We start from the raw sequence: 27,202 nt of genomic DNA, 5'->3' as shown, positions 1-27,202 counted from the left end.
GAAACTTATGGCAGAGGAAATAAGCTTAACTGAAGACGAATAAGCGGAGTAACTGTTCTTCAACGGATTGCTCTCACTGATCTAAATATTTAGATCTTGTCGTCTGCTCGTCTGCTAGTAAGTAGTCTTCGGTCGTGTGAAAGTCACATCTATTTCGACTGTGTGCATCGATCCGTGTAGTGAAATGTTGATCTTTGATGATTTGGCAACATAACTTCGCTAAATTTGCTTCGAGTGTATCTCCCCGTTAACCATTTGAAAACGTCTTTTAACAAGACCATGTTTCGACAGCCCAGACGGGGAGGATCCTCAATAGCTCACAGGGTATATAATGTTTTCCGCCGTTTTTTTTAAAGAATCCTTTCAAATTTGCCATTCCAAAAGTACTCTATGACACGACTCGAGTGGCAAAGAACATTCTCTGCAATTCCTGTCTCAGTCCGTGCAGCCGTTTTGGGTTCAATCGTCATCATACAAACATATACATGTACACAGACACACAAGAACCAGCTGTAAAAGTTAGATTATGTAAGAACCATGTGAACCAGTGATTTTTTCTTATGTACATCAGGCACTACAGTATTTCCGCTTTATGAAAAGCTATATTTCAAAAACAAAACTAGAGATTTGAATTTTGACCACTTTTCCCCCTTTCTGTCACCAGTACTGAAGAAAAACTCATGTACAACTTATTCATGCTACATTGCCAATAACGGCATATTTGCTGCATCCTAACTGTGCCTCACCATTTTTGCATTTCGCAATTGGGTTCACAGGAATGGTTGACAAAGCGCGTTATGTTGCCCATGCGATATCCATCGATCACAGTACGGCCGTCCATGTTGAGACAGTAGTGGTGGGAATCATTGGCGTATTCCTCAGTCATGCGCCGACGGAACTCTGTTTCGCTCACCACTTCACCCAGGTACTCCAAAATGATGCGGTCTGCAATGAGAAAAAGACAAATCCTTCACATGTCCAGGTTGCTTTCAAGATTACTCCAATCCCATCTACTCTTTCCCGTATTATATCTGAAAGGTTTCACTTCCTGCTAACCCTTGCTCTAGCTGCACAGAAATATTGCATGCAGGTGTGGAAACAAGCCAAGATAAAATAATCAACAACAACCTGGGTAGAGATTTAACGTCCAAAGCTAGAGCTGTCAACAGTCTGTCTCCTGCACAGTGCAATACAGTCCATGCATGAATGTCCACAGAAAGTGTTCAGCTGTCTGTAGGCAGCATTCTAGTCAATGTCACTTTGTAATCATGAGTAAGCGACGAATGCAATACAGGCATGAGACCAAGGGTAGGGCGGATGGTGGCGAGAGAGGTGAAGGGACGGGGAATGTTTACAGTTCCGTGTGCCGGGCTGTGAGCAGTGCCCGCCAATGTTTAGCTCAGGCACCGTCGCGGCAGATGCGCCTTAGTTCTACGCAGGAAAATGCAGCGCGCTATTCTGGCCATCTGACAAACTTTCGTCCTCACCTCTAAGGCAGACTGATACCAAGAGGTGTAAGTTACACCCGCCTTCAGGCTCAGGCATTTTCAAACGCTCGACTCAAGACTAAATAGCCAACCTGACACAGCAACATCTGTAAATCACACTTTATCTGACAGTTCCAATGCCTGTGGATGACAAACAATAATCTCTTCCAAGCAACTCCACCATAGTGTTACCTGAGATTTCCACTCAAAAAAGGGACAAGCCTCTTCCCAGCAGAAACTTACCCTCTTCAATGGGTTTGAGCGTCCTGACACCAAAGCCTCTGTCCTCTGTAAGAAACTTCTCCAGAGCTGGCGCCCAGTCCTGGCGCTGAATGCGTCGATTCGAGCACTGGTTTTCGCAGGGACATGTCTCTGATGTACACTCTGTGAACACCACCCTGAAGACAACATTCAAGATAAACGTTTTAAGCAAACTCAACAAGTCTCTAAATCATTTGCAAAAACAATCTTTAACTTTGACTTTAACACAACAAACAAAACACAAAAACGCCTAAATTAAAACTTGTTATGTGTGACTTGAATTACAATATGGGTAAAGGTCAGATGTGTTCTTGATCCCGATGTTGTGGCCTTGTTTCTCAGAACCATTTGCTTAAATGTTTTCTAAGTCTTAAAGCCACAACTGTTGACAATTAATCCAGATAAATGAAACTATGGCCCGTTAACTCTAACAGACAAAGACAGACAATTCCTTATTCTTGAGGGACAAAACAAACCAACTTTGTTTGTGAAATAAAAAGCTGATCAGACACACGTGAATGTTGTCTGTTATCTAACACCAGCTTCTCATAGCTCTAGGCAGCAGTCTGACCAATAGGTCATCTTCTGGTCTAAATATCATCACCTGATTACTCTTAAGGCCAAAAAAAAAAAATTGTCTGTTTCTGGTCACCCGACCGACCCTAAATTTCGGCGCCGACCCTAAATTTTTTTTTCCAAACTCAAATTTGTTTTGTTGTTTTTGTTGGTGGTATAAGGACAGGGTGAGAAAATGAACAACAAAAACGTGTGAAAACGAAAGTCCGCTGACGATTGAAGGGGCATAACCCTCGATAGGGCGCACCAAAATTGAAAAAATATACCGATTGTTACCGTGGAAGAATGAAAATAAGCTGCACATCAAAGGAAGAATACAGAGTGGAAATATGTGAGAGGTGGTTCCCCTGTCACATCTGAGAGAGGAAACGCTTCCTGCACGGGGTCAGTGACCGGTCAGTGACCGAGTTTAACAGACTGGAAATGTGTGTGCTCTGTGTGTGCGGCCAGATCAAAGGCAGGTCAATTGTGATAGCTGGGTGGCCTTGTTTATAGACACGACCTTCTTCCCAGGGGTCAATGACCCAGTTTTTGCCATGAGAGGTGGTTCCCCTGTCATATCCTGCACCGGGGTCAGTGACCGGTCAGTGACCGAGTTTAACAGAGTGGAAATATCTGTGTGTGCGGCCAGATCAAAGGCAGGTCTATTGTGATAGCTGGGTGGCTTGAGAGCTCGAGGAAACTTGGACCTAGTAGCTGAAACATGCATTATCACAAGTTGTTTGACTGGTACTCAGGCGGTCTCTTTGATTTTTTTTCGTATTTCATACACGGATTAGACGCTTCGTTATACAAGACGCAGGGGTCGAACTCGAGGAAGGAAAACTGAAAGTCGTGCCTTAATATGACCCGGAAAGTACAAAGTACGGTACTTCCTGTAAAACCACCAAACACCGAAGCATTCACGCTGCGTTGAAATATGGAATCTAAAGGTGATGTTCGACACATTCTGGTGTTGACGCTGGAGAAGTGCGTGCACGAAAAAACGGGAGTTAAACTTGCGTATCCTGAAACATTCACGCTCCGGGATGTGTTTCATGATATCCATACACCCGAGTTTGACTTGAAAAAACATTCGGTGCAGGTGAAAGCTTCTTTCTTTCTTTATTTGGTGTTTAACGTCGTTTTCAACCACGAAGGTTATATCGCGACGAAGGTGAAAGCTGACGAATACGACCTTGACTGGTCACTGACGATCAGACCAGGTAAACAAAGAAAAACATGTCATACTCTTTCAGTCTTTGTCACAGATTTGTAAATGTGTTGAGTGTCTTGTCTCTATGTATAGTGAATCCAGTCTCTTTGCGCGATTTTTAAAGTTAGTTTTATTGGTCTACATTTGGGGAAGAAAGAAAAAAAAAAAAAAAAAAAAAAAAAAGCCGACCTACCGACCCTAATTTTTTTAGCCATGTTACCAGAAACAGACAATTTTTTTTTTTTGGCCTAATGACGAAAATTGATGGTGTCTCTAACAATACCATCACTAAATATAAACTTGCATCATCAACTCAGAAGATGTGAATAAACAGAAACCCCACCTGTTCAGACAGTCATCCAAGCATCCTTTTTCCTGTGGGTTGGCGGGCTTCTTGCAGTTGCAAGGATGCGGTTCAAACTTGCGTGTGTTGGGTTTCACATCCACGTATACATCTGTAAAAGAGAGGAGCTTTGATACAAAAGTGTCAGAAATGTAAGTTGGATGCATGCACTGAATCAATTCTTTAAATGATCTACACAATGAAACACATTTTAAAAGTTTAATCAGAAACATTCCTACTTGATTACTTTCTTACAACAAATCCCAGATGAGATCACTAACAAGACTTCACATTTTGCATTGTTATCTACTGGGTTAATCACATTTTTTGGGGGGAGGGGGGGTGGAGCAATCTAATCTCCTAACATTGACTCGTACAGTGTTATAAAGCTATGGGAAAGATACTAGATACTCCTTTCTGTCTATAACTCGGCTGTGTTTAACATACACACAAGCCTTTCTGTTTACACCAGTCTGTCTACATAATACTGTGAATAAGTTTTGCAGTAAAATACTCACTGCTTCGTATCCTCCTGAACTTTGGCCTCGCTCCTTCCTTCTTGGGTACCTGCAACAACATATTACAACCGTATTAATCATAATGGCATCTATTAGGAACCTTACAAGTTACATAAAACATATTCATGACAAAATAATAAAAAACAAACAAGCTACGGTACACAAAAAATACCCATCCCCCCCCCCCCCCCCCCCCCATGTCAGTCACATGACAAATTAAATAACCGAAGGACCAAAATGACACTGACAGCGCAAAATGTTGACAAAGAATGGCAACAGCTGCACCAAATAAATTGCAATTCAGAAGTGCGAGACCTGTTGTGAATCCTCTCCTCACTACCGTAAAGAAATTATGACATATGAACAGGTACAAACAAAACGAACTAGTGACAGCTGCAAACACATAAACCCACAATAGCATACATATATGATATAAACAAATGGTGAATCTGGATAAGAACTGCATTATTATGAAAACTTCTCGAATAAACTGAATATTTAGTAAATCGCTGGAAAACTTTTATTATGTTTTCATTTTACTATTTTTCAACAAAATTATGTTTCTGTGAAGTTTGTAAAAACAATCAAAGACATACCCTCAATCAAAATCTCACAGACACATTTTTGTACTATGTAGTTGTTAGCCTGTGAACAGTGCATAACCCTGGGGGCAAAAAAACTTTGCATGAAAATATCGGAGCCACCGATAACACTGGAATTTTGTTTTAATTCTTCCTTGATTCAGGTCTGGCAATTCGGCGACTGAAAAGCTTATCGCACTGCGGGAATATATTGTACTACCTTCAGGCAGAGGCAAATGCACCCAAGTTCTCCCTTCTTTAGGAAGTCAACAGAGACCCCATTAAACTCTCAAAACAGTCTGTCCAGCACTACTCATTCCTATTACTATCAGACCACTAACAATGACATCACCAACATGTTTGAGCAAAACAAAGACAACAAAAAACACTTGTCACAAACATCAGCTTTATGACTGAGTTTATCAATCAAACCCACCAAGTCATGGTCGTAGAGCCACCAGATGTCGTAAGGTAGCTGGAAATCTATGACCATTTCTCTGAAGTGTTTGCCAAAGTGAATGGGTGGCGGCAGTAAGCTGGGGGAAGAATCACCCTTGCTGTAGGCACTTTTTGTCTGTGTTCGCACCATCATCTCGTTCCGTCTTTTTGGCCTGGAGAAAAAAAAGATAACCTATAGAGATGTGTTTAGTCAAGGTGTCCAAGACTTCAGAATGTCACCAACGGACATCAGGATTCTGTTCTGGCAAAAGGGTGATGAAAACAACAGTGAAATGAAAAGAGCACATGAGTCATCAGCTGACAAAGTTCAAACCATAAATAATAATGTATCGATTGAAGATGGGATTTCCCTTCTTTGAGCCATGTGATGTCAGAGTCCGACAAAAATTCATTTTGAAGCAGCCAGCCAAGACTACAAAATAGCGCATGGTTGTGTGAGTTCAATCGTAAGAACTAAAAGGAATTCTCACCAGAATTGATCAATACATATTATGTTATTTGTACGTTTGACCAAAATATGACACTTGACACAGATCTCGACAGTCATTGTTCACCTCACGGTCTCAGAGGAACACTGACTGTCTCAATCTGTGTAAAATGTCATATTTTGGTCAAACGTACAAATAACATAATAATACATGTAATAATAATAATAAATAACTTTTCTATAGCGCGAGTCCCAGCAATTGGCTCCAGGTGCTTTACCAGAATCTATACTATATATCATATAAAAATGGATGTAAGTGTGTGTGTGTGTGTGTCTGTCTGTGGTCGCCATACCACAGAGATTGCAAAAGATAAGCACAAGATATTCTGCATGCACACTGCCCTGGACCCACAGATGTGCACCTGGGTTTTAGTTTCTCGAGACATCGTTTCCTTCCTCGGATAATAACCCTCCCCATTCATGAATACAGCCTATAATGGTGCAAGGGAGGTAAGTCATGCTTTGTCACCCATGGAAGGGGGGTAACTCTTATCAACCAAGTACACCGTGTCATTCTCATTTCGCCCAAACGTTTGATTTGGAGTTTCTTTTTAAGGGCTTTGCTAACACCCTATATTCTATATATAACAACCACTTTTACTGTTTTAGTCGGTCCCTTGGTTGCAAGGGACTGCTCGTTACGGACAGATTTGAAAGTACATGTACTTAACTTAGTACCACTACTTCAGAGCAGTGTAACACAGCATGAGTTCTCGACCACACGCATACATTCTTCTCTGATGTATTGGTCTGACCCCTGGCAGGTCGACCGTCTGATCAAGTTTGAAGTTAACATGTACTGAAGTGGGTCTTCTGATAGTGACAGAACAATACTTTTGAATCCAGGACATTTGGACCTATCCATATTTTTAATTCTAGTCCAGGTCCAAATCCAGCTGACCTATTGTTCTGTGAGTGTGAGCCTGGGAACAACACTGGAATGCTACGAATCATACCATTACCAGTTGTGAACAAAATTCAGGGGTAAGAGATGCCAGAATGTGCAGAATAACGAACAGTTGCACAGAAACTGCGATTTCAAGAGAATTCCATTTCATGCCTTCCTTGTCCAAATTATTTTGTAAAAAACCCACATAGATTCGTACAAATTAGAATCAAGTGTGACAAAAGGGCTGTGGTGGAGTTTGCTGCTGAACTCATGTTTTTGCTAAACATTTCCTGAGTGAATTCACTGCAAAGATTTGTGCAACTTAGTAATTGATTAAGAAGATGTGATGAAAGGAGTCTGTAACCGAGAGTGAATCACTCAATGACTCAGTGACAGCCATGGAAAACCCTGTGCTGTTGAGCAATCAACTGTTCCGCAGACCTATCCCCAACTTGTTTTTAATTTCATCTCTCATTTTCAGAGATGACACTCCTTTTAAACAGACGCTGCTAGGAAGTCTAACCAGAAAGGACATCTTTAAAAGTAGTTAACTTTTCAAGCCTTGATTTTGTATGACCACGAGGAAGTGCATTACAACTGATGAACAATGACACGAGGAAAAAGTTGTTTTAAGAGTTTTACCGTTTCTCCTTAGACTGTCTTGCTCTGCAGCTTGATTGACAATGACAACAGCAAGAACTTATTTTATAACAAAAAGGTCTCTTCTGTCGTTTTGTTATCCTCATAATTTATTGTTGACACTAGTTCACGAGAACAGAATCAAATGCATAGTCTGAAAAAGGTGAGGGGACAAAACCACCATTAATTTACAGAACCTAAGATAACTCTCAAAAGAATTTTGGAAATAAAAAAGGTGATGAAAAGGCAGCAAGCAGAAGCTCCGCTGACTGTTAGTGTACCAAAACTCTAACAAGCAATTAATTACCAGCAAAATGACAATGTCATGTCAACTCAAGCTGCGACGCAACATAAAAATTCTTTCCTGGAATCATAAGCCATTGATTGCTGCCCATCCTTAGAGAAGCGTAGCGGCAATGTAGCGACAAATGACAACAAAATTCCATTAGGAAATGTGATCTCACAACGACGTAAGATCTTGCTATTTCAGCGCCTGATCCACCAAGTTAAGCAGCGCCGCGGCGCAACGCCCAAACAACCCTAGGCTGGCAATCCATAGCGACTCAGTTTCCAAATTATTGATTAAATAAACCACGCCTTGTGACTCTTCCCAAGGCTGTAGCCTCTTGCTTTGCCATTGATTGCTGACAAACTTCACAGCCATATTACTACGGGTGTGACGCTCAACACTTTCAACAAGGAAACAGACAGCAGCATCTCCCACTGTTCTCGGTCGATACGCTGCGCCAAAGCACAATAACGGAATAGAGAGAAAAAATCAGGAGGAAAAAGGTGTAAAGCGGAAATGAGCAATCTGTATTCAAGACAGGACGGCGCCGCTGGAGGAACATTGCACTTTCACAGGCTGAATGATGACGTTAAATTGAGCATGAATAGTTGAGTCTAGCCTCCCTCCCTCCCCCAAGGCTGACAACCACACAGCCCTCCTGCCAACGGTGAACTCAACACAACCCCTCTCTTCCCCACAAAGGGAACAAGCTCCACACAGTTCAACGTGAACTGCACACAAAAGCAGGAGAAATGTTCTTTGAGGGTTGACAGCCAGGCATGATAGAGAAAGAGGGGGAAGTAGGGACCTGGCAAGAGAGGGGTAACATTAACAGCCAGTAAGTTTATGGCCAGAGAAACGTGAAGCGAATGGCGTTCTAATTTGGCTCCACCCACACACCCTGACACAGTGCTTACAATTTATTTTTTAAATCCTCCACCCACACACACTGACACACTGCTAACATTTTTTTTTAAAGTCCTCATTTCCGCAGTTCTGCCTTTCTGTATGAATTTAACACCCATCCCACCCCTAAGGCCAAAAAAAAAAAAAGGTCTGTTTACGGTAACATAGGCCAAAAAAATAGGGTTGGTAGGTCGGGATTTTTTTTTCTTTCTTTTTCCCCCCCCAAAACCATATTTTTACGTTATTTTGCAAAAAACCCAGATTTTTTTTTTCTTTTTTCCCCCAAATGCCAAAAAAAAGTCTAGGGTCGCGCGAAAAAAATAGGCTCGGTCGGGTTACCGTAAACAGACTATTTTTTTTTTTTTGGCCTAATGAAGCCAAACGTGCAATCTGCATTTGTGGGTGCAAGGGGGGAGAGACATTAAGTTTTTTCACAGCACTTCAGTTAAATGGCAGGACCTTCTCACCAGTGGTTCAGTCATCCATTCTCTCTTTTTACATTTAGTCAAGTTCTGCCTATGTTTTAACGTAGAGGGGGGAATCGAGACGAGGGTCGTGGTGTATGTGTCAGGGCCTAGCATTGGAAAAAGTGAGTTCAGCTTACAAAGGCGGGGGTCTGGGGGCCGCAGGAGGCCCCCAGTGGGGTCGAGGGGCAAAGCCCCTGGTGGGGGTTCGGGGGGCTTTGAAGATTTTTTTTACCTAAAATGACCCCCCCCCCCCCCCCCAAGAAGATTGAGCAACTAAAGAATGCCTTCACCAACAAGCAAAACACAGACAGAAAACAAGAAAACTAAGAATCTTGTGTTATTTGGCCAAAAGGTGCCATTCCCACTTCCAGGAATACCTGAATGGCACTGAATGGCTGACCACGTTCAACAATGTCGCTTCGAGACATTATTTCAAGTCTAGAGCCACAAAACACCAGCACAAAGCATGATCGCGCGATGCCAGAGGAAGTGCGTGCTCAAGCAAACTGTCAAACCGATTGAGAATTGAAACGAACGGCGCACAAAACGAAAGCTGGGACTGTTTGGGGTTTACCGTTTGGGAATCACAGGTTTTTGCATTTCGGCGTACACCAAATCGAATTCCGCGTACTGGAGATGTTATTTCGGCGTAAAGTACGCCGAACGGCTTACAATGCTAGGCCCTGATGTGTGAGTGTGTGTGTGTGTGTGTGTAGAGCGATTCAGACCAAACTACTCAATCAATCAATCAATGAGTCTTATATCGCGCATATTCCGTGGGTACAGTTCTAGGCGCTCTGCAGTGATGCCGTGTGAGATGAAATTTTATACGGCCAGTAGATTGCAGCCATTTCGGCGCATATTTACCTTTCACGGCCTATTATTCCAAGTCACACGGGTATAGGTAGACAATTATTAACTGTGCCTAAGCAATTTTGCCAGGAAAGACCCTTTTTGTCAATCGTGGGATCTTTAACGTGCACACCCAATGTAGTGTACACGGGGGGAGGTTCGGACACCGAAGAGAGTCTGCACACAAAGTTGACTCTGTGAAATAAATTTCCGCCGAACCTGGGATCGAACTCACGCTGACAGCGGCCAACTGAATACAAATCCAGCGCGCTACCAACTGAGCTATATCCCCGCCTGGACCGATCTTCATGAAACTTGACATGAGAGATCCTGAGTATGGTATCTCGCGACGTTTTTTTCATTTTTTTTTTATAAATGTCTTTGATGGCGTCATATCCAACATTTTGTAAAAGTTGAGGCGGCACTGTCACACCCTCATTTTTCAATCAAATTGATTGAAATTTTGGCCAAGCAATCTTCGAGGAAGGCCGGACTTTGGTATTGCATTTCAGCTTGGAGGCTTAAAAATTAATTAATGACTTTGGTCATTAAAAATCTGAAAATTGTAATTAAAATTATTTTTTTATAAAACGATCCAAAATTACGTTTATCTTATTCTTCATCATTTTCTGATTCCAAAAACATATAAATATGCTATATTCCGATTAAAAACAAGCTCTGAAAATTAAAAATATAAAAATTATGATTATAATTAAATTTCCAAAATCGATTTAAAAACAATTTCATCTTATTCCTTGTCCGTTCCTGATTCCAAAACCATATAGATCTTATGATATGGTTTGGATTAAAAACACGTTCAGAGAGTTAAAAAGAATAGAGATATAGAAAAGCGTGCTCCTCAGCGCAACCGCTACCGCGCCTTTCTGGATTGTTAATTTAACTGCCTTTGCGACGAGCGGTGGACAGACGATGCTACGAGTGCACGGTCTTGTGGAAAAAATACAATGCGTTCAGTTTCATTCTGTGAGTTCGACTGAGCTTGACTAAATGTTGTATTTTCGCCTTACGCGACTTGTTCTTTCTAGTTTCTTTCTAAAACATTACCAAAATTATCAGGATAATTCACTATCTAGATCTATTAAATATAAGTTAACTTAAATCACATTAAAAAAAAGCACTGTTACTTTGTAGAACTTTACTCTTTAGTTCTCCAGATCCAGAGGCAGTTTATAGTAACATTTTTACACAATGAGAATGAGTCGAAATTTATATTATAAACTGGTAAACATCATCATTTAATAATGTTTGTACTACTACTAGTTAACAAAATAAAAATGTATACATGTATTAACACTAACAGTAACAGACTAGCACGCCTGCTCCTTCCCCACAAAATGTATAACATTCTAGTCCTTTGTCCCAAGTCAAGGTGTCCCTCTCTCACCCTAACATCCCCCTGTCCCCCTAACAAAGGAAAATGAGCTGTGGTTGGGTGTTTAGCCCTTCACCAGTCACCTTTTAAAGCTGAAGCCAGGTGCAAATGTACAGTCCTGTGGATATCCTAAGCAAACTTTGCACTCAGCAAGGCTACACTGAAATTACTTTACCCCACAGATATTAATCATTCAAATAGGCTGTCAGCAACTTGAGTAAGGCTGTTTTAGCAAACTAGAAGAACCATAACATTTGCATTATAGCAAGCTAACTAGGTCAGTTTATATCATTATCAACACCATGCAAGAATAAGCTGTCACTGACACTGAGTGTCACTGTAATCTTGATAAACTTCAACAGTGAGAATGTTCACCAGAGTGCAACAGTGCTCCCTCTTTTAACTTATTTAAAGGTGGTCGTCTACATTTTTGCTTTTTTTCCAATAATCTTATGGTTAGATTTTGCTAAAAAGTTATGTCAGATGATGAATGAACCCTGGGGAAAAAAGTTATAGAAAAAAAAAAATATGTAAAAAAAGATTTTATTTTTGGGTAGCGTGACTCACGCTTCCAATATTTTGTTTTCTGTTTGCTGAGAACATGTGCTTTGCCTAAAAATACTGACCAATCAAATTCATGTCACTATGCTTATAGCCACGCCCAAACAAGTGCAGCAACAGTTGGACACTGGAGCGCTGTTCACGCTTTTTTTAAAACGCACGAAATGCACGGGATTTGAGAGGAGTTTTGCGCTTGGCATTTTCCAAATAAGGATATCCTACTATGACGTATGAGTACTACGCTGGAATACTACAATGAATTTTCAAACGGCTACATTGGCTTCGTCTTTCTTGATCGAAAGGGGGTGTGTTGTTGTTATGTGTAGATACTAGACTCTGCATTTTAAAGGTCAAATGGCGATTTCGGTATAAAAATGTAGACAAGGACCTTTAAGGCCTTTGAGTTTGAAGTCAAAATAAGAAGGCTCATGTTTCCAAAGGAACACTTCTTTCGCTGTCCTGACATTATTTTATACAGAACTGAACAGTTACCTAGAATCAATATAATAGTGATACCCATTATTTCAACATTTTCTCATACACTGATACAGTTAGTGAGTTACAGTGCACTGCACAGTTTAAAATTTCAAAACACAAACTGACAAAACAAGAGAAGTGTGCTCAAATTGTTAGTTATACTTATATGTCCTTTTAATCATTAATGTTATAATAATCATTCAAAGTCAAACAAATAAATAAATATATCATATACTAGATGATTACCCGCTTCGCCGGGTACAGACTTCGCCGGGAAGAAGTAGAGCCGAATACCAGGCTGTGCCTGGGACCCGGCTCGACACGAAGGAAAGGAGATAAACGCGCAAAACACTGGAGACCTTCTAAAAATAGTAACGTGCAGTGACCTTCTAAAAATAGTAACGTAGTAACGGGAATATGGATTGACGCCACACGGAGGAAGGGAGATAATCGCGGCTGAAAACACTGGAGAAGATAAGGAAGAGTTACTGGTAGTGGATCCCGACAAAAAAAACAAAAATCGGTTCAGCGCGCACAGATGTATGAAATACGAAAAAAATCAAAGAGACCGCCTGAGTACCAGTCAAACAACTTGTGATAATGCATGTTTCAGCTACTAGGTACTGCCCTGCCTTTGATCTGGCCGCACACACAGAGCACACAGATTTCCACTCTATTAAACTCGGTCACTGACCGGTCATTGACCCCGGTGCAGGAAGTGTTTCCTCTCTCAGATATGACAGGGGAACCACCTCTCATGGCAAAAACTGCGTCATTGACCCCTGGGAAGAAGGTCGTGTCTATAAACAAGGCCACCCAGCTATCACAATGCCTTTGATCTGGCCGCACACACAGAGCACACATCTGGGTCACTCTCCTGAAAACTGGTCAGATGTGTGACTTGAGTGTCCAAAAATAAAGTTAGTCAAAATTGAAATATTTTGGTGTGTTTGGTTTGTTTAACATCTCAACTTTCCAAAACAAGGTTTTGAAAAGCAAGATAAACTTTTGGAAATGTTGTAATTTAAGATAATGTGTTGAAGGTTGCCTTGTCTCGCGTGTAACACAGAACACCATTAGAGGCACATTTTTACTCTTATCATAAAAAATACAAGTGATTATCATGCAATTTCCAATGAGATACAATAGAAATTGCTTCATAGAAGTACCAGAAGTTTCAAAATATACCATACACTTACATAATGGGGGGATTACTATGAGGACGCTAGATCAACAATTTCTTAATTTACAGAAACCCTTTCCAGCAAGTGATCAGATATTGCTATCTGCAAAATTGTATGATTTAAAGAATCTCCATGAATACTTAAAACAGCAATATGGACATACTTTGAAAAATCTTGGTATTACATGCAGATATTCATCAAATGACACAGAACGTCTCGCGTGTAACCATGGACACCGCAAACAAACACAGACACCAATATCAGTTAACCATGGGTTTATTTCAGTCAAAACGAAACAACTTTTTATTGAAATGTGTGTCTGCCACGTCTGTCAAGAGTTGGGACAGGCAGCACCTTAACTACTTCCTCAAACTTCACAAAAAATATCTCTTCCACAGCAGGCCACACAAACGATGATCCTTGTTTCCTATGGAAACGAACAACCACCCCATCCCCATCCAGTGTGTCAATCTGTGGACAAACAAATAAACCTTTCTTAAAATAGAAACATTAAAAATAGTAACTGAAAAGGTTTACATCATGAATTAAAAATACAAGGAGCAAGTGACACCAATAAACTTGGAAATGTCTACCTCAGAAAAGCAGACAACTGAAGCTCTCCATTCATACCACCTAGGGGTAATTTGGTACTTGAAATACATGTATAAATGTAATTGATTCCATATGTAACCTGCACTTACCATGCCATGGAAAGACTTTGCTAGGAATGTCTGCACAAATCAGTTTGGATACAGAAAATTTAAAAAATGACTGCACGCAAGCAAAGTCATTCCAGTATAATAAGATTAAGATTAATGAAAAACATGTTAAAACAATTATTTACAGTAGAAACGTACCGGTCTCTCTGATCTGCTCCTGGATCAGCATTGACTGGACTGGCAGAAAGGATAGGAGCATTAGCAGCATCCTGGCATCTGAAAAAAAAGTATGCAACAGTTGGAGTCAGATATTTTAATTGCTACCACAGCTTTACATCTCACATTGAGGTACATAACAGTGCATGTTACAACCGTCAAGATCCCTAGATACACACATTGAAAACCAGAGTGGTTCTGTCCTGAACACATCCTCGTAACACAAAGAAACAACAAGTCGCGTAAGGCAAAATTACTACATTTAGTCAAGCTGTGGAACTCACAGAATGAAACTGAACGCACTGCATTTTTTAACAATGACCGCAGTGAAACTGACGAGCCTGTTTAGGGCGGTAGTGGTTTCGCTGTGCTGCATATAAGCACGCTTTACTGCACCTCTCTTTGTTTGAACTTTCTGAGCGTGTTTTTAATCCAAACATATCATATCTATATGTTTTTGGAATCAGGAACCGACAAGAAATAAGATGGAATTGTTTTTAAATCGATTTTCGAAATTTAATTTTAATCATAATGCTTATATTTTTAATTTTGAGAGCTTGTTTTTAATCCCAATATAATATATTTATATGTGTTTGGGTCAGAAAATGATGAAGAATAAAATGAACATAGTTTTGGATCGTTTTATAAAAAAATAAAATTTGAATTACAATTTTCAGATTTTTAATGACCAAAGTCATTAATTAATTTTTAAGCCTCCAAGCTGAAATGCAACACAAAGTCCGGCCTTCGTCGAAGATTGCTTTGCCAAAATTTCAATCAATTTGATTGAAAAGTGAGGGTGTGACAGTGCCGCCTCAACTTTTACAAAAAGCCGGATATGACGTCATCAAAGACATTTATCAAAAAAATTAAAAAAGCGTATGAGGATATCATACCCAGGAACTCTCATGTAAAATTTCATAAAGATCTGTCCAGTAGTTTACTCTGTATCGCTCAACACACACGCACACACAGACACACACACACACATAATACACCCCGACCCTCGTCTCGATTCCCCCTCTATGTTATTAAGTCAAAACTTGATTAAATGTAAAAATGACTACACGCTGTGTAAAATCTGCTCCAGTGCGAATGAAAATGCCAGTATCTGTCATAATTTCTGTCCCGCACGCATCGCTGACACCGCATGCGGAAAGCAGCAATGGCGTCTGCAATACGAACGAGACAGCTCTGGCTATGATGAGAGATTCAAACGCTATTTCTTGAGATTCTCAACAAAACAAATGAACCTGAACCACATGATCTAATCTTCATTTAAAAAAATAGAAAATAAACTAACAAGAGGCGCAAAACAATCATAAAAAACGAAAACTTCTTTTCACGTTGGACTGTTACCTAGATCTACTCTACCCATGAATTTGCCACTTGGTTGCGTTTTTCTGACAGAAAGGCATTTTTTTCGAATTCAGTTTGTAAACATGACAAAATCACATTTATAGTGGTTTAAGTTCTACACGCAAAATAGTAAAAATAGAGCCGTCGTAAAGCTCAAACTTACCTCAAAGGTTGTGATCACATGTACCGTCTCGCACGTCTGTCGTCAACTTTGGCGCGGACACCGCAATAACAAAGTTTTCCTGCGTCTAACCGCGTGCTCGATTGTACGAAAACACGTTTGCACCGTGTAACCCCCACAGGGACTCCCTTATATTCATGCCCGAATGGGTTGAAAGATAGCAAGTTTGCCAGAAAATAGTTCTGCAATGTGCTCACACGTATCGCAAATTTTCGGACACCACTTGCAGATCTATCAGAACATCTCATTAACCTTGCTTTACAGACTCAACTTGAATCTCATTCAATCGCGATTAACGACATCGAATATTTTACTATGTCAGAGTAGAATTATCCATCCCCTGAAACAGTATGCACAAGTTATGTTTGGGCATGGCGTTGAAGGTAAAAATAGGACACCAAGCGTGACGTGCGAGACGATTGTTTCTACATGGTCAAATGCAACCAAGTTATTATCGAAAGATCGTTTGGGCGCATCGGGCGGGTGAAATCAAATTCATACACAGGAATTTGCAACAATTGTAGAAAAATGTGTTATCAAATGGGTAAGTTTGAGGCATGTGTATGTGCAGAGATAGCATGTCACACTTTCGAATGGAAAAAAGTGGCGATTTCAGAGCTTCTGGAGTGCAAAGCAAATCACAGAATTTACAAACGCTTTAGTTCTTGTTCACACTGTTGCTCCAAATAACACTGAAGACAACAAAACACATAAAAATAAAGGAAAGTAATTATTGTGTTGTTTATTTAAATGTTTTTGTACGCTGTCTCGACTGACCAGTTTCCAGGAGAGTGACCCATATTTTCACTCAGTTAAAGTCGGTCACTGACCCCGGTGCAGGAAGTGTTTCCTCTCTCAGATGACAGGGGAACCACCTCTCATGGCAAAAACTGGGTCATTTTGGTGCGCCCTATCGGCCCCCTGCGTCCAATGGGTGACTGAATTAAAACAAATTTAAAAAAAAGGGGGTGTGTCTTGTATAACGAAGCGCCTTGTCACCTGGAAAGTACGGTAATCTGAACGCAACAGGAACTTTCAACAAATACAGCAAACTCTGACGAATTGTGTTTTGTGTAGTTATTTTGGGTCAGACGGGTTTTGCCGGCAGGAAAGGCCAAACAGTGCAGATTCATGTCTGTCGCACAGGAACCGAAAGTGGTTCAAGCATTTCGTTTCTGTGTTGCGACATTCACCTTAGTTTTGTTCCAAATGTCATTTTTTTTACCAATATTAGTTGAAGTCCTTACCTTTCATAACTAGAATGTGTTGGGTAGAACACAAAAATACTGCAGAACTGATAAAAAATGCACAAAGGATTAAAGGCTTAGGTGGTTTAAAGTTGGAATTTGGTTTCCATGTTACAACATTCATCACGTAAATACAACACTTTAAAAGGTCTCTTATTCAGCAACCAATTACTCTTTTTGTCTAATTTTTGCATTATTATGTATAGCAAACAATAGACTTCATAGTAAAAACAATTATTTTGTATTTCTTGACACTTTATTTTTTACTTTGTATGTAACACTTTGGATTACCATTTCTGAGAATGAGATAATACTAAATTATTTCTTTTGAGAATAATTAGTATTGCACTACACCACACATAGGGATCACGTTGATGCATGTGTTTGTGTGTGTATTTGCCTAGATCAAAACATTCGACATTCCTCTTGACTTTCAAGACATCAAATACTCAGCTGCTGCTTCGTTTTTATTGCACCTCCAGCAATGAATAAAATGTTCTTTAAAAAAAAGGTTGTTAGGCCAAATATAAATTATATATATTTTGGTTTAGGGTAACCCGACCGACCCTATTTTTTCCCACCAACCCTAACACTTATTTTCCATTTCTAAAAAAACCCTAAAACTTTTGGCACATTTTGCGAACCAAACCAAAACTAAGGGAAGTAACCTCCTTTAAAATCCACTTAATTTTAAAAATAAAAAACGCTCGTGCTGGACCCGAGTACTCTTCAGACTGGCTCGCTCCCCCAGTATGAAAGTTTTTGTCTTGTGCACGTTTAAGACCAAGTGATTGCTCTGTGTGAATTACAGGCATTCCCTTTGCTATATAAATTACATTGTCATTGCATGCGAGCCGAGGATGTGCGTGGTGACTGGCCTTTCTCTTTTATTTGATCACAGTGAAAAATATACTGCCGACCCTCTTCATAACTTAACAATATAAATGTTAGGAAAGTCTGTGGTGTGAATGTTGGTTTCTGAAATTAAACTTGAGCGATTGTTCTGTGTGTGCTGATCTCTACAATCGTAAACGAGTGGCTGGTCTCGGGATCCAACATCTGAGAAAAGTTCCTCATAATATGTTTAATACGGAGTGTTTATTCTGTGCAGGTGTTGCTCTTTATAATTCGAGCCCTTTTGATCTAAAACAGCTAACCCCGAGAGTCACATTGGGCCGGACTGTTTGTGTGTGCGTGTGATGATGCGGGAAATAACTAGCGCATTAACGCGCAAAGCCTGGTGTCTCAAACCACCCGCTGGCTGGCTGTTCTATCAGTATCAGGCTGCCTGGCTGGCTGTTGCTCCGTGTGAATTCCTCCCACCGCCAAGTCGTTTTTGTGGTTTATTTCGCATTCAGGTCCCAGGTAACATTATGAAGTTGTAATACGATCAATCGGACCTATTATCAAGTTAGTGTATCAACTTTTGAACGAACTGCACCCTGTAGTTTCCCAGCAATAAGCTGTTAAGTCGAGACACACACACACACAGACACACAATTAAAGTCTGTTGAGCCCAAGTACTAGCGTATTCGGGGATAAAATAAAGAATAAACAAGAAGGGCAAAGCCCATACGACTCACATGCTTGACCTTGACATGACTTTGACCTTCAGGGTCAAGGTCAAATAACTAAACCTAGCAATGACATCATACACTAAGAACTGCTTTACACATTTTTCCTACCAAAATACATGTGACCTTGACCCAAGGTCAAGGTCATCCAAGGTCATGCAACACAAAGCTGTTAATTCAAGACATAGGAAGTACAATGGTGCTTATTGGCTCTTTCTACCATGAGATATGGTCATTTTTAGTGGTTCACTACCTTATTTTGGTCACATTTCATAAGGGTCAAAGTGACCTTGACCATATGTGACCAAATGTGTCTCATGATGAAAGCATAACATGTGCCCCACATAATTTTTAAGTTTGAAACAGTTATCTTCCATAGTTCAGGGTCAAGGTCACTTCAAAATATGTATACAATCCAACTTTGAAGAGCTCCTGTGACCTTGACCTTGAAGCAAGGTAAACCAAACTGGTATCAAAAGATGGGGCTTACTTTGCCCTATATATCATATATAGGTGAGGTATTGAATCTCAAAAACTTCAGAGAAAATGGGAAAAATAGCTGTTTTTTTAGACATTTATGGCCCCTGCGACCTTGACCTTGAAGCAAGGTCAAGATGCTATGTATGTTTTTTGGGGCCTTATCATACACCATCTTGCCAAATTTGGTACTGATAGACTGAATAGTGTCCAAGAAATATCCAACGTTAAAGTTTTCCGGACGGACGTCCGAACGGACGGACGACTCGGGTGAGTACATAGACTCACTTTTGCTTCGCATGTGAGTCAATAAAAAGCAGACCTACCGACCCTATCTTGTTTGGTCACGTTACCCTAAACCAACATTTTTCTTTGGCGTTACGTAACATTAACAATCACATACGTAAGTCCGTACTGCTCAGTGAAGCATTTTTGCCATGTTGTTTTCTGTATACATGTGTGGCAACTTGGCATACACATTGGGTTTTTTAGCACTATCCCTAGTGTTAAGGTTGTCGATGTCATACTGCTGCTCTCATAAAGTGATAAATGTTATGCACTGAGCGACCTTGAACACTTCAAATCAAAGCATTAACTGATCACCCTAAATTAAATGTTGAAAATTAAATGTCATGAATTTTTTTAACTACCAAGGCCTAAAAAAAAAATAGGTGTGGTTACGGTAACCCGACCTACCCTATTTTTAGGGGCCGATCCTATAACTTTTTATTACATTTGTCAAAATAAAAAAATAAAAAATAAAAAACGAGTGCAATAAAACCAAATGAAAGCGAAAGCGCCCGAGTCGCACACTTATTTCCCTGTCAAGTAGGTTTAATTTGTACACATTAGAAAAAAAAGTTTAAAAAAAAAAAGTGATTGCCTACCTACCTACCCTATTTTTTTGGGCTATGTTACCGTAACCACACCTATTTTTTTTTGGGGCCCAACACTCAGTAACAGTGTAGACTGCGCCTAGCATCAGCGGTTTGCAAACCCAGCAGGTTACCAACAATGTCAATGAATTGAAAACAAAACCAACTGAACAGATGTAAAATAACAGTGTTACCACAGGTCACACACAAAAACATGATTGATAAACAGAAAATTGAGTTACATGTAATTGTATGTCAGAAGTCAGACGAACCATACCAACAGTAACCCTCTTAGTTTTAGTTTGAATGCTTTAAGTTAACACTTACAGAAGAGAAAGTCCATATACATGTACATTAGTACGTCACATTCATTGATTCAAGTGTCCCATAAATTGTGGTCATGGCTTGCACATGTGCAGCTGAACCTATTTCCATGCAGTGCAACAGCTGTGTTTGGTTTTACAACCTTTTGCATGTTATTGTTTCAATAGGATACACTCTTTCTCACTGTTCAAACCTCCTTTTAACAACTGTTCACATGTTCTAACGTGGTAATCATCCTGTGTTACTTCTGCACAAAGACTTCTGTGCTTCAGACACAGAGAGGGTTTGATACAACAGCCTACAGGTCTAAAAATCAGTAACTCTCAGAGCAAAACAAACAGTGCTCTACAAGTCCCCACTTTCTTTTATGCTAGGACGCACAAACAATATCTGAAACAGTGAAAGTGAATACGCAGGATGCGGATTGGATGAACTGCAGTGCTTTCATTATGACAATTGACATAAGAAGGTGATGCTCACCTTCAACTAGAAGAAAATGTTGACAGATTTTCTGACAGTGTTGCCCAATTTTCAAACATATACCAGAGGACTTTCAAGTCCACAAGATAAGCCTCACACAACAAACCTCTTATGCATGGAACTGCAATGATCTAATGCTACCACAGTACCATCTCGCTTAACATGTGAAACTAAACTTAAAAGCAGCAATCTACAACTACAAGAAGACTGCCTATAAATTATCTTTATCTTTCACTTCTCACAAGCATCCGTTTTACTTTTAGTGTTTAGGCTACATCTGGGCTTTACCCAACAAGGAACCAAAAAGGAGACTTCATGTTCCAACTCCAAGGATGTTCTGCAAGCGCAAGACAAACACAGATTAATCTATAAAGTATAATATGAAAAAACCACTTACTCATCATCCTTGTAGAAGTCTGAGAAGAGTCCGACCCTTTGGTAACGCTTCCTGGGTGGCTGTGAATCATCAGTGTTTAATTTTATGGTACCTCCTTCACTTGAAGTCTTTCCACTGCCGCTGTTTCCACAACCTAATGTATCCTCTTGCCCCAAATCTTTGGCACGCTTTTTGCCCCTTGCAGACGCACTTTGCTCTGATGGCGGTAATGAGCGTTTGTGGCAGTGTTCCAAGGGCAGAGGTTCGAATTCTGAACACACACTTCTTATCACAGACTCATCGTCAGCACCACAGTCTGACAGGTCGGACGTGTTATTGCACTGAAAGTTCAACGACTTTCTGGTTGACCTGGAGTTCACCACAAAATCTGGTAAGGGGTTGATGACAACTTCAGCACTAGGCAAACTAGCTGCCATGGCTTTGGTTCGACTTCTGGGTGATGTTGATTGAGAAATTGGGGCTTGACCCCCTTGAGATTCACTGCTGGCACTTCCCTTGCGGCGCGACTGGTTCACACTCAGTTTCTGTTTCTTCATCGAAGATGGCTTTGATCTATTCTGCCTTCCGGCTTGGGGACTAAGATCTTGAACAGTCTGCTGCCTTGAATGGGACTTGGTGGATGGAGTGTGGGGTTGGGACTGGGCAAGCAAGTTGCACTCCGCACACGAAGAAAAGTCTGACATAGACCTGTGGTTCATGTGACGGGGACATGTCAACACTGACGATTTGCTCAACCTTTGGGTAGACACCATGAGTAAGCTGTCCTCATTTTTCCCCGTGGTTTCTCCCGATGAGCTGTGACGTTTCTTCTGGGTAGCCCGTGCAGATGACGTCACTGACACTGCAGATTTCTCCAGCACTGCTTTACTGCCTTCACCCTTGCTGTCTGTGGTAGGCAATCGTTCACAGCTGCTGGACGATTCTGAAAGTGATCAAACTGTAAAATTACATTAGGCAATATTGTTTGGCAGGTTGGCACACCAAATAGACTAAGTAACTAAAGAGTAATATGAGTGCATGTATACAACACTGTCATCTACGTCTTTCTTAATTCGTGTTCATTGTCATAGTTACATATCACTAATTCTAAATCCTGTTTCTGAAGTCTCTAATGTAAATCAAAACTCACTACTTACCAGATAAAGGAATTTTTCTGGGACGTCCAACCTTCCTCTTCTCTGGGGGATGAGGTGTCTCTTTCGGTGACACAGCTGTTTCTTCGTAGGACTCTGCTTCGTACATCATCTTGTGTCGTTTCTTTGGCGGGAGATGCTGATCTCTGGCCACCTGGATTTCCAGGCTAGGGGGGTGCGTGTCTTCTGATTGACTTTTTTTGCGCACATTCTTCCCTTTCTCCTTCACAAGTTCTGGCATTGATGGCTCTCGTTCTTTGGAATCCTTCCTGACTTTGGCTTTTTTTGACTTTTCTGGAACTGGGGGTGGTTCCAGAACCAGCTTGTCCTTCTTTTTCTTCTTGACATCAATGATTGTCAGCTTGAAAATGGACGGTAAGGGTACTTCTCCAGGCTTTACTCTGATAAAAGCTTGCTCTGATATTGCAACCCCAGCCATGCTGGATTCCATGGAGCTCAGCTCAGCCACAAACGCTGGGTCGATGATGTTCTTGTGTTTTGACTTGAAGTATAAGAGCTTCTTCTTCTTCTTTTTCCTGCGACCTTCGCTCCCTTCTCGATCTTCGTCACCCGACGAGTCATCCCCGTTTCTGTTCAAAGCGCTACCCAAAGCACTTGAGTGCAGACGAAAAGAACTCTGTTTTAGAATTTTGGATGGACGGTAACGATTAAAAAAGCCGAGAGGTTTGCTGGCTGAAGGTCCAAACAAACTGCCACTGGGAACACTGCTGGGCTGCTGCTCCTTTTGTTGCTGGGACAAATCCCTGAACGAACTGTTGCTGGCTGACACTTCTTCTCTCTCTGGGGGCTTGATAGGGCTTGAAGGAACAGTTTTGGGTTGCTCTTTCTGCAGACGCTTTCTCTTCCTCCTCTTGGTCTGTCTCATCATTACATGAAGTTTAGGCTTCTTTGGTTTTGCTGCTACCTTTTTGGGAGACTTTGCGGGAGAAGATTTGGTAGATTTTGTTGGAGTAACACGGGGCAGAGAAGGCTCAATTGCAGTGATGTCGCTGTTGCTATCCGCAAATTCACTCATCTCGTCTAGGTCTTGTGCTGGAAACTGAGACTGAATAGAATTCTGAACACTTCGAATCAGCAAGGCCAATTCACTATCAGCCATAGCTTTTGTTTTCTCTTGCACTAGTTTTTCTGTCAATTTACTCACAGCATCTAAGTTTGATCTACTATTGTCAGTGCAGCCCAATGGATATTTTCGTGGCCGACCTCTTTTCTTCTTTGCAACAACTATGTCCTTAACTTCAGCTTCTTTTTCAAATGGTAATGGTCTTTTCTTACTGCCCTTTTTACTTTTGATGCCTTGCATCCCACCAGTGGTTTTGATTTCTGTTTTAAAGGGCCTACCCTTCTTTTTCACCACCTTGTCTCCTTCAGAGGAACGATCTAAATCTTTCAGAGTCTTTGCAACTTTCTTCTTCTTCTCTTCAATCCGGCACGGCACAACTAAGCCCTTTGCAACCTTGTCTTTCCATATCTTGTTTTTGATAACAGTGAAGCAGCGCTTATTTTTAGAGCCTTTGGGTCGTCCAGGCCCTCGTTTTCTCTCTGCTGGTGCTTCTGATTCAGAAACATTCTTCTCAGTAACAGTTTTCATATCATCTGTGATGCTATCTGATGTGCTTGCACTACAACCTGCCCTGTTTGTGCCAGTCTGGGAATCTGAAGGAATAGTCACAATTTTAGAAGAGGTGGCAACCTTTTCACATTCTGAAGACAGCACATTTTTACTTTCTGACGTACTGACATTTTCACTTCCCAGAGTATTCTTTGTTTCACATTTAGAGGAAGTGAGATTATCCCTTCGTGAAACGGTACCAGCCTTGACGCTTCCAGAAGAACCAACTGCCTTGTCCGAGTCTGAAGTAACAATAGCCGCACATTCACTTGCTGTGGAAGCGTCTGCACCATCCTCTCTTACTGCAGATTCAGAACTCTCCTCCTGAGCACCAGATGGTAGGACAGAACTAGTAGCACCATCAGAAGTGTAAAGTCCACTGTACAATGTACTTTGCTTGTGTTGAAGCATTTGAGATTTCTTTCTTTTTGAAGGCCTGCCCCGTTTCTTCCTCCCGATAGAAGGTCCCCTGAAAGGACTTGGAATTTCTGTAGGGAATGACTCCTCAACACTTTGATCAGACCCCAAAGTCTCTGTAATCAGGTTCTTGCTGCTAAGTGAGCTCTGTTCTTTGTCACTCACTTCGTCTCCGCTCCCTGTCGCCTTCTTGCTGGCTGAGCAGGCAGGAGGGGGTGGCGGGGGTGGAGGAGGCAACAATGGCAAGTCCTGTTGCTTCTGTTCTTTTGTTTGCGTCTGTGGTTGAATTTGAGATGTGGACGACTGCGACTCGCTTGTCTGCTCACCAGCTGACACTGATGCGACTGAGCTTGGGGAGTCATTGCCGGACGGTGATCCAGCAAATGACTGGATGCCACTATCTGGTGACACGTTCGGCATAGAAGGGTATGATGTGTCGATCTGACGCATCAGAGATTCAGTGTGTTCTGGGAGAGGAGGGATGGGAAATGCTGTCTGTTGCTGTGTTGGTTTTTGAGACCGGCTCGATTGCTGCCTTAAATCTGTATCCTCTTCTGTGGATGAATAGCCGGTGACTGCAGTAGATGGCAGACTTACAGTTGAATGCTTGTCTGCCGTTTCCGCAGGCAACTTTGAAATGTCGGGTGGCACCTTTTCCTCAGAGCTGTGAGATACAGACACTGTACCCTCCCTTAGCCTTTTATTCTGAGCACCTCTTTCCTGAAAGTTCTCACTTGAGTTAATAGGCAAAACCACTGTCGACTGATCTTTCACAGCTACGTCATTCTCCTGGATGCTTGTACCTGCTACGGGAGGATGAACTGATTGTGGAGGTTGAGATTTGTCACGAAGCTTGGCCGGTAGTGTACGACTCATGTTGGAAGAAAACCTGTGCTCCTCACTTACCAAGTTTATGAAACCCTGAAAAATACAAACATAGCATTGTAATTACACAACCTCATTATTCTTAAATGAAAAGGAACGTGTACACATACTAAGTAACAAGCTAAAAACGGCAAAGTATTTATGTTACAGTTAAATATGTATCCGAACACGAGTATCAAAGGCCAATATCAATCTTCCATGTTCCTGACACATATCGTAACTTTTTTTTAAAGGACCAGAAGCATACAAACTGAATGCAAATTTACTTACTGACGCAGTCTGATGACCTGCAGAAGAAGATGAGGTGGGACTCAAAGGAAGGTGATGAAATTCTTTTCCAGGAGAAATAATAGGCACAGATCCTCTTTCAGAACCAGGTTCAACAATAGCACCAATGAACTGACCGCTCTGACTCACGGGGGCTCCATGAGAGAGCGGCACACTGTTTCCATTCTCAAATACAGGGTCTTCTGCCGCTCCTTTATCCCGGGCCAGCAACAGCTTCAGCTCATCACTGAAACTAGTCTGATGCCCAGAAAATTGAAGTTCCTGAATGGGTAAGTCCTCGCAGTCTGAGAAGGATGAGGGAATAGATGATGAATCACTGTAGTAGCTCTGAGAATTTTCCTCACCCCCAGACAAACCACCAGTATTCATGACTTCCCTCCCCCCTACACAATCTCCTTGTCCACACTTACGCTTGAAACTGCTGTAAGGATTTCTCCCTGCTTCAAAGCCTGCAACACAGTCATAAAAGATCATTGATAACTTTGGTCTGGACATCAACAACACAAACTGAAAGTAAAACTGCAGCTCAAAATATAGTACATCTGCACTAACTTTTAAAATCACTTATTTTCTGTTCAATTATATACAATTATGCCACCCATCAGACTTGTATGCGTTCAAGGGAGTTACTGTCACTTGTGTTAGTGTTACCATTACCTCCCTAGATACCCTACTCAACACTTCCACATGGTCCCTTTTGTTTAAACAACAGGTTGTTCTAAGTAATGATGTTCAAATGAGTTGCAATTGTAAATCAGTACTTTCATTTAATTCAAAAACACATACACATTCAGTCAAAATCTCAAATATCATATACCAGAAGCCAAAATAAGCAGATCTGACTCAGTCACAATCACTGAATCAGGCAGCTGAGGTAGACCTCTACTCTAGAGATCTACTTTCTACTGATTAGATACGATCTGTTAATGGACTTGTCTGCGATATAGGTAGACGATAGCAACCGTTCTGTAGTTGTTTGTGCGTGGGTTTAAGCGACGTCTATACTAAATCAGAATGCATTTCAAGCGCAGTGCATGCACTTTGCTAAAGTACACATTCCGAATCCGTGTCAGAGCTTTTAGAGACCTGTACGCGCCAAATCCAAATACGTGCAGGGAAACTGCGGCGTCCTGTGTCATTCATGCCACACTGAATGGGATGAAAGTGGCACTTACCTTCTATCTTTTAATGTCAGTTGCAGAAAGAGATCATCACGATCGTCAGATTACTGAAATAAACACAGGAACATGTTAGACTACGCCATCGTAGGAGTTTATTCTATACCAAGATGGCGTCGGGAAAGTTGGGGCTCGAAAGGAAAGTAAAATTTGAAAGCCTTTACTAAAAGAAGCTACACATTTCGCTTAAAACAAAGAATTGAGCACACAAAATAATTACAAATACACCAGTTTATAGTTTATGAAACATTGACGTAAATTTGCATTAGTAATCAAACTGTGACTACGGATTTAGACTCAGGTATCCTTTCGTTT

The 27,202-nt window shown here is 41.0% G+C and overlaps 1 protein-coding gene and 1 long non-coding RNA gene across 4 annotated transcripts in view; both read right to left on the bottom strand.

Annotated features, from left to right (window-relative positions):
• The window catches only part of LOC138979046 (histone-lysine N-methyltransferase ASH1L-like), a 61,336-nt gene extending 34,325 nt beyond the window's left edge, over window positions 1-27,011 (bottom strand). For all 3 annotated transcript variants that reach the window (XM_070351859.1, XM_070351866.1, XM_070351874.1), the window contains exons 1-9: window positions 26,885-27,011; window positions 25,692-26,158; window positions 22,490-25,457; window positions 21,354-22,275; window positions 5,398-5,572; window positions 4,381-4,429; window positions 3,863-3,974; window positions 1,731-1,885; window positions 747-945 (exon numbers count right to left, since the gene is read on the bottom strand). In XM_070351859.1, the coding sequence (XP_070207960.1) occupies window positions 747-945; window positions 1,731-1,885; window positions 3,863-3,974; window positions 4,381-4,429; window positions 5,398-5,572; window positions 21,354-22,275; window positions 22,490-25,457; window positions 25,692-26,078 (4,967 nt within the window). In that variant the 5' untranslated portion in view covers window positions 26,079-26,158; window positions 26,885-27,011. The remainder of the gene's footprint in view (window positions 1-746; window positions 946-1,730; window positions 1,886-3,862; window positions 3,975-4,380; window positions 4,430-5,397; window positions 5,573-21,353; window positions 22,276-22,489; window positions 25,458-25,691; window positions 26,159-26,884) is intronic.
• Window positions 13,245-16,257, bottom strand: LOC138979118 (uncharacterized). The gene is made up of 3 exons (XR_011459905.1): window positions 15,962-16,257; window positions 14,422-14,499; window positions 13,245-14,035 (listed from the first exon to the last, which is right to left on the bottom strand). It is a non-coding gene; the product is annotated as an uncharacterized lncRNA (long non-coding RNA).
• Window positions 27,012-27,202: the final 191 nt, after the last annotated feature.

The sequence above is a fragment of the Littorina saxatilis genome, linkage group LG1, assembly GCF_037325665.1.
Source record: "Littorina saxatilis isolate snail1 linkage group LG1, US_GU_Lsax_2.0, whole genome shotgun sequence".
NCBI classification, from domain to species: Eukaryota; Metazoa; Mollusca; class Gastropoda; order Littorinimorpha; family Littorinidae; genus Littorina; species Littorina saxatilis.
This window is presented reverse-complemented; position numbering and strand designations above follow the sequence as displayed.